The sequence below is a fragment of the Gallinula chloropus genome (assembly GCF_964237585.1).
Source record: "Gallinula chloropus genome assembly, chromosome: 15".
NCBI lineage: Eukaryota > Metazoa > Chordata > Aves > Gruiformes > Rallidae > Gallinula > Gallinula chloropus.
Genome location: NC_140100.1, coordinates 992,921 through 1,006,478, shown reverse-complemented (window position 1 = coordinate 1,006,478; position 13,558 = coordinate 992,921). Strand labels below are relative to the sequence as shown.

The following is a 13,558-nucleotide window of genomic DNA, read 5'->3' as shown; positions in this document are numbered from 1 at the left end:
GCGGGGATTGGTCAGCCCCCGTCACGTGGTCGGGCGGGCTGTCACCGACCGCTCCCTCGAGGCATGACTGCGGCTGCGGCGCCGATTGGACGGGCGGTATCGCGATGGCGGCGGCGGAGCCTGTCCTGGCCCCGTCTCCGGTTCGTCCTGCCCGCCAGCGGCTCGGGAGGCGCCGCCGGAACCGGCTCAAAGCCGGGGAGCTTTGCGCTGGGCACGGCGGGTAAGTGGCGGCGGCGGCCGGTGGGCTGCCGGGTTCCCTCCGGCACGGGACGCTGGCCGAGAGCGGCCGCAGCGAAGGTCCCGCGGCTCCTCGGCGTGACGTGACGTGGCTTTCTGCGGCCTGAGGCTTCGCCGTCGCGCAAGGCGCGGGGTGCGGGCCGGTACCGCCCTGCCGGGGCTCCGGGGCTCCGGCCCTCCCGGGCACCGCGGCGGGGGCGGGGCTGCTCCGCGCTCCCGCTGAGCAGCCGGGCGGCGCTGCCTGGGGCCGGCGGCGCGGGAGCGGCAGCAGCGCCCCCTGGCGGCCCGAGGTGCTCGGTGCCGCCTCGGAGGCTGCGGCCCCTCCGGCGCCCGGGCGCGCCCGCCCGCAGCTGCGGGAGGAGCGGGAGGAGCGGGAGCTGCGGGAGCTGCGCAGCGCTCCGCGCCCCGAGGGGCTGCTGGGCTTTTGCGGCCAGGTCTGTGCAGATCGAGGTGGGGTGCCTCACTGAGGCATCAGGTGTGCTCCCCGGTCAGAGGGCCCTGTCCTTCTCCAAGGGACGCGCCGTGCCAGAGATGCCCTTTTACGGACGCGGGCAGCTCCTGAGCCGGGCGCTGTGTCATGCACCGCCCTGCCCGGCGCTTCCCCTCCACACACTGAGCTTGGCTGCTGGACAGAAACGCTGTGCCTGAGTGTCTTCAGTAAAGGCCTCTACAGCAACACTGGGATCAGTGCGTCTCCTTTATTACACAGTGTGGGATTTCACAGGATCACAGGCTGGGTTGGGTTGGAAGGACCTCAAAGCCCATCTAGTTCCACCCCCTGCCAAGGGCAGGGACACCCCCACCAGCCCAGGGTGTCCCCAGCCCCATCCAACCCGGCCTTGAACCCTGCCAGGGATCCAGGGGCAGCCCCAGCTCTGGGCACCCCGTGCCAGACTCTCCCCAGGAAGGATTTCTTCCTACCGTCTAATCTAACCCTGCCCTCTTTCAGCTTAAAGCCACCCCCCCCCTTGTCCTGTCACCGCACTCCCTGGTGAACAGCCCCTCTCCCCCTTTCCTGCAGGACCCTTTTACCTATTGGTACACTGCAATTAGGTGACCCCAGCGCCTGCTCCAGACAGAACAAGCCCAACTCTTGCAGCCTCTCTTCACAGGAGAGACGCGTCAGCCCACTGATGATCTTCATGGCCTCCTCTGGACTTGCTATAGAATCAGAGTCATTAAGGTTGGAAAAGACCTCCCAGATCACCCAGTCCAACTGCCCCCCACCACCTACATCACTCACTAAACCACGTCCCCCAGTATCTCACCCAACCTTCCCTGAACACCCCAAGGGACGGTGACTCCACCATCCCCCTGGGCAGCCCATTCCGAGAAGAAATGTCTCTTCATTTCCAGCCTGACCCTCCCCTGGCACAACCTGCAGCCATTCCCTCTCGTCCCATGGCTGGTTACCTGTGAGCAGAGGCTGACCCCAGCTCCCCACAGCTCCTCTGGGGTCCCACAGGGAAACGGCTCCGCAGAGCCAGCACAGCGCGCCGAACGCCGGCCCGGCCGCCACAGCCAGAGGCCCCCGGCAGCGGGCGGGTTCCCGGAGCCGCCCCCCCGGAACCCGCCCGCGGGGCTCCCGGGGCCGCGGCACAAGCGTTCCGCCCCGGCGGGCGGGCGGGGCGACTTCCGGGCGGCACGGGAAGCGGCGGGGACCCGGCGGGGCGCCCGGCAGCGTGGGCCGCAGCCATGGCCCGCAAGAAGCTGTACCGGCCCATCGCCGCCATGGCCAAGAAGATCCGCGAGTACCGGGCGCTGAAGAACCGGCCGCGGGACTCGCAGCGCTTCGCGCTGGACTACGAGACCATGCGGCGGCCCCTGACGCAGAAGCGGCTGCCGGTGCGGGCCTGGGAGGACGTGCGGTACGAGAACCGGCTCTTCACGCTGCTCTGCCGCCAGCCGCGCTTCGGCCTGGGCCGCACCGTCACCCGCAAGTCCTGGCTGTGGGAGCACGACGAGCCCTGCTACTGGGTCATCACCAAGGTGAAGGTGGACTACACGGCCGAGGTAAGGCCGCCCCGCCCGGGCCGGGCCGGGCCCTGCCCCGCCGCGCGGCCGCCTGCCCTCACCGGCCCCTTTCCTTTGCAGAACATGGATCACGGCAGAGCCTGGGGCTACCTGACCTTCCGAGGTAACACCGGCGCTCCTCCCGCGCGGGAGGCTCGGCGGGGGCGGCGCTGGGGACCGCGGGGCGCTGGTTTCTCCGGGATCTGCCCCTCAGAAAACAGCTCCAACCCCCCCGCCCCTCCCTTTAATTGCGGCTCTAGGGGCGCCGGGGGGCCGGTGTGGGCTGACCAAGGTGACAGACAGGTCGCAGTGACCCTGTTGAAGGTGTCCGGGTATAAACGGGGCGAGGGCAAGGCACCAGGGTTTACACTGACACTGAGTGACTGAGTTTCCCCTTTAAAGCTGCCTTACAGTAGGTGTATGATTACTGCTAACTACACTTCCCAAGCATTCCTCATGCAGAGGTTTGTAAGTCGTTGGGTGTTTTTAACGTTGTGTTGCCATGGAGCTCCCATCAGTGTGAAGAGAAGTGCCTCTGGTTCCTGAGCCACAGCAACTGAACCAGAGCCAGGCGAGGTGACCGTGTGAGTTAAGGGAGCTGCAGAACAGGAACGACTTGCTTGCTTCTTGTCCTTTGGGCCTGTTCCTGTGGTGATTTTCAAGGACAGAGGAGGGTTCCCATACACAGCAGGGAAGGTACCCTCCAAACTTTGAAAAACTTCCCTTGCTGTTGCCTTTCGTGGCCACTTTGATACTGGAGAGTATCTGCGTTCCCTGGGGGGAGGCTGCTGCCACTGCCATTCTCCACTGCTGTTCATCCTCTTTTCTCAGGCAAAACCGAAGCAGCAGTGAGAGAGATCGACAAAGTCATGTACCACGACTGGCGGATGGTGCCCAAGCACGAGGAGGAGGCCTTCAAGAAATTCACCCCAGTGCCTGAGGAGACCATTCAGTTCCTGCCGTACCCCCCTCTGCTGCGAGCCATGATCCTTGCGCAGCGGCAGAAGGAGGGGAAGCCAGTCTCAGAGGAGCCGATGATTCGTGTGCGGAAGGGCACGGGCTCTGCCTTAAGCAGTGGGCAGGAAAAGGCTGTGGGGACACCAGTGTAAAGAGACTTGTCCTGGGCACAGAGCTTCCCCATGCTCTCAGCGTGCCAGCAGCACACCACCACTGCAGCACGCTGTATCCAGGTTTCCTGGTGTTTTCCCCAGCCCTGTACAGTCACCTCTTCCAAAAGGAAAGATGCATGTGCATGCAGACTTTTTTTCCCTGACATTGGTCTCAGCAGAGGAGCCTTCTCAGTTCCCTGTATAGCCCCTGAATGTATAGCCCCAGTCACCCAGCTCCAAGTCTTTGGAGCACAATTTCCATTGCAGCCTTAACATTAGGAGATCAAGAATACTTTTTAGCTGCATGAATCATAAGAAAACAACTGGGGATGTCATGTTATTTTACAGAGCTGTGTACAAATATATCTGCTAATGAAAATAAATGGTTTTGTACTTCTAGAGCTGCCTGGACTGCGTGGGTTCCCTCACCAGGGCTCCTGTGGGATCAGAGGGAACGTTGCTCTCATGAGCTGGAGGCTGGTTGGCTTTTAAAGGCTGGCTGGGTAGAGCCAGATTGAGACCGTAAGGCATAGACTCATACAATGGCTTGGGTGGGAAGGGACCTTTGAAGATCATCTAGTTCAAATCCTCGTGTCCGGGGTCCATCTAGGAAGAGCTGGGGATAGGCAAGGCTACAGCACAGCTCAAAAGCTGGGGGCTGGCCTGCTGGTGACCTCAGGATCTTAACACTTGCTGAGGCTTTTCAGACACAGGGCCTGGGCCAGCCTGAGAGCCTTGTCTGACTGCCAAGCTCTTTGTCTGGAAAGCTGCACAGCCCCAGCTTGCCATGTGTTAGATTCAATGCCCAGAATGTGTCGGGGAGCTCTGCTGGGACACTCAAACCTGTGCATTTAGCTCCTGGATCATTTAGCAGCATGGGGGTGGGTGTCTGAAGGATGCTCGTAGCAAGCCCCTCTGACACAGTGAGCAACCCCCAGCTCCTCCCTTGCCCCAGCGCCCCTCACCCGAGGTGCCACTCCCACCCTTCTCAGTGTCCTGCTGCTGCAGGCCGAGCAGGGCCCCAGCACCTCCCCAGGAACAGGCCCCCTGTGCCTCCTGATGTTAACACATTTATTACATACAGAACAGATATGGTTCCTTGTTCGATAGCAGAGGGGACAAAGCATGGGAACATATTCATACAGCAGGCTCTTTACAGAATGCCATCTTCAGACCAAACAGCGGAGTTTACAGGCCTTAAGACACTTTTTAAAATCCTTTTGTAACATACAAGATACTTTACATACATCACAGTGGAGATATGACAGGGAAGTGTGTTGAAGCCAGTCGGTTCTCACCTTGCTGCCCAGCAGCCACCAAACACCCGCAGGAGCTGACAGCAGAGGCTGGCTCTCCTTAGCTGTAGCTGCCACTCTAGGGCATGTGCTTCTCTTGGAGGAAAGCGTGCACTGAGCTGGAAAGGAACCTGTTGGTAGAGGTGAAGACTGGTTTCCTTATGTTGCCAGGGCCCAGTGGGTGACAGGAGACTAAGTACTGTCACTTGGACTGCTAAAACCAGATACAGGACAAACAGTAAGAGGTAAGAACGTTGCAATTCCGTGTTTTCCTATGGAAGAGTCGACAGAGCTATGGAACTGGGCCTACTTTGTTGGTGGTGGGTTTTTTCCCCAACTAGCCCAAATTACAAATTTTACCTGGCCCTAAATGATGAAGTGACACACGTCTGTGGAGGAACCTGTGGTCTAAATGTGAATCCTGCACTCTGTGTTGTGATCCAAAGAGCTCTTCCTAGCAGAAAGCGTTCTGGGAAAGTGAATGACAAATCTGGCACAGTCAGCAGTGCCCTGGGGAAATGTCCCTGGGGAAACGTTCCCTCCTGTGCAAGTGGGCTGCTCCAAGCACCCCTTAGCCACATGCCAGCCCAGCATGCCAGTGGCTGGAGGACACCACCCAGCTGGTTTCCTGCCTTGGTGAAGAGCAGCGTGGGTGCGCGTGGCACCGGCACCGCTCCCGGGCAGCGTGGGCACCCCCGTGGCTCCACACAGGTCAGTGTGGAGGCCTCTGCTCTCCAGAGGGGTCCTCCTGCCCCCAGCCTTTTCTGACCTGCAGATCCAACAAGCACTTTGGTGCTGCTGCATCAGGACAGATGCCACACGTCAGAGCTCCCCTGGGAACACTGCATCCCCACGGCACATGGCAGACACCTTGGGAGCAGCCTGGGACATGGTGACGAGCGCAGGATGCAGCTGGGAGCTGCCCAGGAGATGGAGGCTACCCCTAGCTGTCCCCATAACACCACAAGGGTGCAAGGACATCCCTGTGAACCCCAGAGAGCTCAGGGAAGAAACAGGATGACCACCAGGAGCTTCAAATCCATCACTAACAACTGCTACTTGCTCTAGTCCTGCAGATCCAGCAGGAAACAGAATGTGTCCTTGTGGAGACAGGACTGTTTCTGCTGTCAGAAAGGGGGGACAAACCATCACCTCTACAGCTGGAGCTGCCACGTTCTGCATCTGGAGCTCAAAACTGCTCTCCCTGGCCCTGTCTTTTGCTGTTTCTCTTGCAAGCAGGATGCCCTTCAGCAACCCCCCAGCACTGCTTACACAAGGAGGGCCATCAGAGTTTTCCTTGGGGGCTGTCAATTCTTCTCAGGAGTCAGAAATTTCCCTCTTTTCTAACTACTTAGTAACAAACTTGAGTGCTCACAATGTTAGGTAAAAGAGGTCAGGAGATCAGGCCTCAAGTCTTGAGAGGTGGCCCCAATTCCTTTCTCTGTGTGACCTCAGGTGAGACACAGCCTTTCTGTTCCTTGACTGCACCTACAGAGTCTTTCCTAACTGAGGGTCACAGCGACAGAAACCAGCCATCTCCTTCCAGCAGTTCCTGGGATGAGGACACAGCCTTACAACTCAAGGTAATCTCAATGTGTTCATGAAGAATTCACAGCAGATCAACATCATCTGCCCTGGCCTGTGCTGGCCAACAAACGCTACACAGAGATAGCATCCTCTTGAACCATTCAGAATGAACTCCAGTTCTCTTCTGCCTGGCAGATTTGGAAGGGGGGGGTTAAAAAGTATTACTGCCTTTTCTCCTCTTAAAGAAAAGCAAGGTTCCAGTACCCCTTTGCTACCAGTTTCCAAAGCCCCCATGACCTCCACAACCAAACACCCGTCTGCCGCCTGTGGCTACCAAACAATCCCTTCCAGAGTCACCCAGTGCACAACTGCTGAGACAAGCGCTCTGCAGCAGCAGAGGAGGGGGATGTTCCACCTGCAGGTATGGAGGGTGTGTTCCCCACAGTAATGGCACTGCTGCCGCCCCCAGCCACGCAGCCGAAGTGCTGCCCAAACCCTGACACCCTTTCCTCTTGAGGGTCCCTAGGACCTGGCTGCTCTCAGTCCCTAGGACATTATTCTGTGCTTAAAGGTGGGTAAAGTGGAGAATCCACTGGTGAACTAGAAAGGCTTTCTGCTAGGGTGCTGCAGAAGTTGTGATTTACCATCGCTTCTGGGCGGGGGACACCAGGGGGACGTACTGCTCATGCAGGCAAGAGTGAGGCAACCTGCCAGAGAACTTGCGCCACCACCTGCCACGCTGCCAGCTCCCGAGCGCTGGGCAAAGGCTCTGCACAGTTCCAGCTCCAAGCTTCACTTCAGGGAGGCACTGCCACTTCTCTCCTGGTAGATGCCAGCTCCAGAGCAGAACAATCCAACCACGCAGAAAGCGCATGGGCCCAAGATGAAAGCTGCAAGTTCAGAGGTTAGAAGGGGGTCACAGTCCAAGGCAGGAGCCGTTGCGGTTGTCTGGGGTCGGTTTCCAGCAGTAGGTATAATGCAGGCATTCTGTATGTACATCTCGGCATTCAGGCGGGAGGAGGGACACTTACATTGGTGGGAAAGGAGAGATTCTCACTCGGGGACGTATGACACTTGCCACACAATAATGTGGCTCCTTTCAGCCTTGGAAAGTACTGGCTTCACCTGGGTGGCATCTCCTGCATTCTCCTCTGTCTCATCATCTTCTCCATCCCCTGTAGAGAGAAAACAGAAAGTAAAAATGGCAAGAAAGAAAATCCCAAACTGCTCTGCACTACTTGCAAAGAGGCAGGTACCCCTGCTACAGTCTCAGCAGTCTGACAGCAGACAGCATGAGCTGAGACCTTCCTTTATGCCTGGAGAATATTTAGAACAACATGGTGCTTTTCTGAAACAGGACTGGATGGCTGGAACAAACCATCCCCAGCAGTAGGGAAAAACCACACTTCCTCTCGGGGAAGCCAATGTCTGCAACACAAGTGACCACAGAGGAAAAAGCAGTTGCTTGGAGCCAGCAGCACAGAGGGTTTCCTTCCTTCAGGGCTGCTGACAGGCAGCCTGGCACTGCAGGGACAGGGTTTGGCAGCCTCGTGCTCTGTAGGGAAAACACTTAACATCTGCCTGCACAGCCAGAGGCAGGAGAAAGAGATCAGTGCATTTCAGCTTTGGCTCCCCCTCTCTCCACAACCACAGCTCAGCACCCTCCCAGTCCAGGTGCCTCCCCTCAGAGGTGCTCACCAATCCGGAAGTCGATGTAGCCTTCTCCTCCGCTCAGCACCAGGACGTTCTTCAGCTTCTGCCCCTCAGTCTCCGTGGCCGCTGTGCTGGGGTTCTCCGAAGGGCTGTCCAACACACTCCCGTTCAGGGTTGCTAGGACATTGCCTGGGAGAGGAGAGAGGTGCTGTCAGTGCCTCTGCTGGCCCCCGTGCTGCGAACATGCACAAACACAACTGGGCATGCCAGCTCCTTCTGCTGGAGAAATCTGGAAGTCACTGCAGTTTAAACTACTGATGTCTGAGCCACAGTGATCTGAAGTGCTAGGAACAGCCATCTGCTGCAGATCAGCTTGAGTTCCTGCCACAGACCAGATGGCAGAACGAGACCCTCGCAAGCACCGGCTGTGCTCATCCTTACCAGGCACAGAGACGAAGAACTTGACAGCATCGCGGTGGCCGTGGAAACAGAGCTGTGCCTGAGCCATGGAGCAGTAGGGAATGAAGCTGCTGGCAGATTTGTCACTGGTGTCATCACCGTACACGTGGATGACCCCACCGGAACGGCTGCCCTCTCCAGAGGTTGGTGAGGTCTTGTTGGCTGGGGACAGGGAGAAGGAATATTGTCAGCAGTGGCTCTGAGCCCCATTCACAGAGGGACTCCATCAAAACCCCATGAGCCATGAAGGAAACCTTTACAAGCACAGGTCTCTTTACAGGCATTGTGTACATGGACGGGTACCACACTTGACTAAACCATCCCTCTCTCTTAGGCTGGTAACAATCCACTCTTGATAGCAAACTACATTTTCACATCGTATCTAGCACTTGGCTACTAACAAGGTACACATTCCTGGCAGTGCTGGGCAAGAGTGACCCTGGGGCATGCTAGACAAGGTCTCTGAGGTGTCCCAGTGAAGGCCTCTTCACCACCAGCAATCCTGTCCAGCCTTCAGAAATTACCCACAGTCCTAGGATCAACCATGGTCTTTTACACCTGTCAGGGCAGCCAAAGGAGGAGTAATTCTCCTCCTCACCTGGAGAGTTACTGCTATTTTCTGCATTGGTGAAGTGCTCAGTTTCCAGGTCGAGTCCATTGCTCGTGCCAAGCTGTGAGTGCACAGGCTCCTGAAAGCAGTCTCTGGGTGTGGAGAAGGTCTCTCAGCCCAGTAAATGTCACAGCAGTGGAGTGAGGTCCTTCCTTAGTCCTTGCCACCAGGAGATCAGCTACTCAAGCAATGAACATCTGTATGATGTTCAGCATCCACAGCTCCCATGGATTTCAAGGTGGGCTCAGGGGCCAGCATCTTTCATGTCCAGGCTCAGAGAATCTGAATGGTCCCACCCACTAAGGAACAGAGACCAGTGCTCGAAGCTCAGGATGGGAGATGCTTTCCTTCCACAGGCATCCACATCAGGAAAGCAGAAATGGTACTAAAACCAGGCAGCGTTCCTTCTCATGAGAGAACCAAACTGCTCACTTCAGTATCTGTAGTTCTCTGGTTTGGCTTGGGCTGGATTTCTGTTATTAGGTGACTTGGAGAAAAGAGACTTTCACCTCTCAGGTTCAAGCCAGGATGGTAAGACAAGCACAAATACCGTGATGGAAGGATGAGAATCGGTGTGTGCAGGGGGAAGATCCCCAAGATGAAGGCTCTTTGCACCTCTGTGCTTTGGTTTGCAGTAAGCAGATACAACTGGATGAGCTCATATGACTGACCAACAGGTCTGGTACTAGTACTGCTCCTCACTCAGTATCAGGCTTCTTACTGCAACCGGTATCAGATGCCTTATAAGGAGGAGATTTACGTTGCTATTGCTTCTGGACAGCCACAGAAGTGTCTTACAGGGAGAAAAACAAACTCCTTTCTGACCCTGGAAAGGCTCAGGTAAGCAGAAATTTCATCTCAGACCCTGCCTTAACTGGGGCAAACCCAAACAATTCTTACTGTCTATCAAAGTCCCTTCTGGTTAAGAGCCTCAGCTGATTCCCTGCAGTTGGCAGGTGCCACAGTACCTACAGCCACAGGCCTGGAAACGACGAGAGAAGCATCCTTTGAGAACCAAAGGATGAGCAAGGAAGACCCTGGAAGAACAGTCTCCTGCTTCCTGGAACTCCCTGACTGAATGCACCTTCAACAGTTCCCATCTTAATCCTGGCCTACCACAGTAAGAGAACCACTGATGAAGAACAGAAGTACTCTCAACACAAAATACCCAGAGGGATGGCTGATGAGGTGGATGGAGATGTTTTTAGCTGTGGAAATGAGGGTATTTACGTTTCTGTCTCTGGTCACTTTTCTTAGATGCAACTTAAAATGAAAGAGCAGTGAGGGAAAAATGGATGGAGGGAACTGAGTGGCAGGATGGAAGGGCAGGGAAGCGACTGCAAAGATGAATGGATGTAAAAGCTGCAGGAAGGAGGCAGTGGACTTACCCCGGAGCCCAAGGAGTTGGCCTCGGTGGAGGACTACAGCTACACACAGGCAAGGAGAGGGAACACAGAGGGGTCAGGAGGAGACGGGCAGGACGGGAGAGAAAAAAAAGGCAGTTACTGGGAGAAAGTTCAGGGAGCAACAGAAATGTATAAAACCTTGGAGCTGCAGGCTCAGATCAGTTTACATGAACACTGCTCTTGGTCACTTTCCTCTTAGCTCACAAGGATAAATGTATTATCAGAGATGGGAGAGGGACCAGGGTCACAAGGATCCATTACTGAAGTTCCTGTGGGACCTTCCTGCTTACCTCATTTGCACAGAAACAGCAAAAAAGAAAAGGAAAGAAAAGATACTGCAACTGGGTCCCAGCGGGGAACAAATGTAACCCAGAGTCCGACAGCTGCCCTAAGAAAGGATGGGCTTAAACCAGGGATTCAGAAATGACACCCAGATGGCAAGGCACAAAGACACTGTGCCACTGGCCTCCTGGTATCAGCCCCAGACATATCCAAGCTCTGCTACCCTTAGAGGAGACCACCTGACTTCCAGGAGGATTACAACAGGTTTGCTCCTCTTCTACAAGAGCAATTTGCTTCTTGGCTTTCCTGTGAGCAGTGGTGAGAAAATGCAAATCTGGCTGCTTTCTGTTGAAAGCAACGGCAATCAGCCTCAACTCCTCCTCCCTGTTATCATCTGGAACAGGGCTTCAAAATAAGATGCTGACTGGCATGTACAGAACAGGAACTCAGAGCCTCAGCTAAACTTCCAGCTCCAGAGATGCACCTATGAACTACTCCTGCTGGGTCTCCTCAACAGGTTGGATTTGGTGTAGGCTACCAATTTCTACTTAACTGACAAAGCTGAACCCTAACTTGAGTAAAGGAAGCTTTTCTAAGGTCAATCTGGGAAATACTGTTATGGAGATGTTTAGATGTCTATGCCAAAACAAAACTTCCAGGGAGATCTTCCTGGTGACTTCTCATCCCACAGCCTCCTTCTGGAGACTTACTATGATTCCCAAAGCTTTGTTTCTTCTGCTTTCCAGTAGCTACAGAATCAGTCTGCTCTGTCACGCTCAAAAAAGACGACTGTATGGAAAACTGAGATGTCATTGCTCCCCCAAGAAGGGAATGGCTTCAGCTGAACTGAAAGGGACAGCAACAAATACCTATTTGGTTTTAAACAGGTTAAACCCATTCAACTGAACACTTAATTCCTTCACAAGGAATTATACCAAGTTCAGGGTTGCTCATACTCAGGGCTCTTTACTCTGAACATCACTGTGATCAAAGGCATGTCAGGCTCAGATTACCGATGTCTGGAAAACATCAGCCTGCCAGAGCCATCTGCCACGCTGCACAAATCACAGGCAAACACATTCTTCCCCCACCCCCCCCTGTTTTTTTTTTTGAGGGGGAGGGATGATGCAGAATTATCTCCAGTAAATGTCACTTACTCTCTGTCAATGGAATGGAGATGACGACGCCGTTCCCTGTCCCGACCCAGAGGCGGTTGCCAGCAATCAGCAGCGCCGTAATCCGCACGAAGGAGAAGCCCAGCTTTCCAGTGCCTACCCAGCAGGCAGAGAGAGCCAGTTACGACTTTGAGCAAGGCCTGACAACGAGTTGTCACTTCCCCTCCGATCCCAGCACCCATCGGGCCGCTTCCTGACAGGCCCCCCGCCTCACCTAGCATCTTGCTGACGTAGGGCTCGATGTCGACATCCTGCAGGTGCTGGTGGCTGTGGGCGTGGTAGAGCCGCAGCGTGGAGTCCAGGCGGATGGACACCCAGACGCCATCGCCGATCCACGCCAGCTGCCGCACCTGGCTCTCCCGCCGGGGGTGCGCGTCGAAGGACTTCTGCAGTGCCAAGAGGGGCTGGTCACTGAGCGTTCACAAAGGGGTTGCAGTTATCTGTCTACACACAGACCCCGTTTTGCTCAACTGAGAGCACTCGTTTGGGCTGCAAAGCTCTTGCAGACAGCGTGTTCATGACAGCTGCCCTCAGACGTTCACTGCAGCATATGGGAAATCTGCACTCCAGACAGTGAGCTGTGCAGCAGCACTGCAGAGACTATGGTCTCTCCAGGCCCTTCAGGATCAAGAGCATTTAGAAACCAAGAGCTTTCGATGTGTTTGGTGCGGAAGGAAAATACACAACTCTAGTAGGAATCCCAAAGATCAAATTGCTTTGGCTCCCTGATGTGAACTTCTGATTCAGCCCTTCTCCCCTTGATTAGAATTATTCCAAGCACTGTCACACAGGTTTTTACTGACACCACTGTATTGAATTTCAACCAAAAGGCTCTACATGTCATTTATTTCTTACACAAGTGGGATCACTGGGGCATGCCAACTGTACTGCCTTTATGCCACAATGCCCATAGACAGAGACATCTGTCTGTGTGTGAAGCATGGCTGTGAAGCACAGATGTAGATTGGTACAGTACATGGTCTCATTGGCTTACTTAGTAGAGGCAAAGAAAGTGCTCAGTTTAGACTTCTGTCATGATTTAAGCTCTGCAAAGGGAGGAAGGAATATTCCCCCAGCTGACTGAGTCATAATGTGATGCTGACTGGCACTTGGGGTCCTATGGTCAGCAATGACAGGACAACAGCTCTGCATTTCCATACACTGCAGCAGAAAACAGCTACAAGGGTACGTCCCACCAAGCACGTGCATGCACACCCACTCACTCTCCTACCTCAATCTGCATCGTCTTCGGTTGGATCACATGGATTTTGTTCTTGTAGCCACACCAGACTCTATCATACACAACAGCCATGCAACGGATGGAATGGTGAGTGTGACCCAGGTCCATTAGGTGGTAGTTACTGAGATCCCACTGGCCATCTATGGTGAAAAACAAGTGCAGAAAGATGCAGCTCCTTCATGACGTGTCAGTACACAATAGAATCATCTACCTTTCCATGTATATCTAGGTACACACACTTAGCTAATAATCAAATGTTCATTTTGCTGATTTTTGCTGATGTCTGTGAACTTCCCATTAATCCATACTACTACTTCAGGCACAGCCCTATACTTATAAAACATATGACAATAAAGTTTAGCTTGGTGGGATGAAAGCTTTCAACATCAGGCTAATTTAAACATCATTTCATTGTAATGAAGTGAAGGGGCTTCTCTAACAAGTACAACAAAAACAGCAGGGAAAGAAGAAACACAGCTTAACAAGACCATTCAGATACCTAAAAGGAAACAGATCCTACAGGCCTTGTGGTGACACTTCCTCGTATCACAG

The 13,558-nt window shown here is 54.7% G+C and overlaps 2 protein-coding genes across 2 annotated transcripts in view; one reads left to right on the top strand and one right to left on the bottom strand.

The window, feature by feature from the left end:
• The first annotated feature begins 1,901 nt into the window (after positions 1 to 1,901).
• MRPS34 (mitochondrial ribosomal protein S34) lies at positions 1,902 to 3,785 on the top strand. The gene is made up of 3 exons (XM_084271162.1): positions 1,902 to 2,250; positions 2,332 to 2,374; positions 3,082 to 3,785. Exons 1-3 carry the CDS (start codon positions 1,933 to 1,935, stop codon positions 3,357 to 3,359), a joined length of 639 nt encoding a protein of 212 aa, XP_084127288.1. The 5' UTR covers positions 1,902 to 1,932; the 3' UTR covers positions 3,360 to 3,785.
• Positions 3,786 to 6,975: 3,190 nt separating this feature from the next.
• MAPK8IP3 (mitogen-activated protein kinase 8 interacting protein 3) overlaps positions 6,976 to 13,558 on the bottom strand; it is a gene marked incomplete at its 5' end in the record, with an annotated part of 62,212 nt that continues 55,629 nt past the window's right edge. Inside the window, 7 exon segments of the mRNA XM_084271098.1 lie at positions 6,976 to 7,356; positions 7,880 to 8,023; positions 8,276 to 8,455; positions 10,292 to 10,330; positions 11,749 to 11,862; positions 11,981 to 12,152; positions 12,998 to 13,146. Coding sequence (XP_084127224.1) covers positions 7,235 to 7,356; positions 7,880 to 8,023; positions 8,276 to 8,455; positions 10,292 to 10,330; positions 11,749 to 11,862; positions 11,981 to 12,152; positions 12,998 to 13,146 — 920 coding nt within the window. The 3' untranslated portion in view covers positions 6,976 to 7,234.

What these genes read in the sequence shown, in the direction of transcription:
- MRPS34 (XM_084271162.1), top strand. Translation starts at nt 1,933, where the DNA reads ATGGCCCGCAAGAAGCTGTACCGGCCCATCGCCGCCATGGCCAAGAAG. An exon ending in AGGTGGACTACACGGCCGAG is followed by an intron (nt 2,251 to 2,331) that starts GTAAGGCCGCCC and finishes TTTCCTTTGCAG; the next exon opens with AACATGGATCACGGCAGAGC. An exon ending in GGGCTACCTGACCTTCCGAG is followed by an intron (nt 2,375 to 3,081) that starts GTAACACCGGCG and finishes CTCTTTTCTCAG; the next exon opens with GCAAAACCGAAGCAGCAGTG.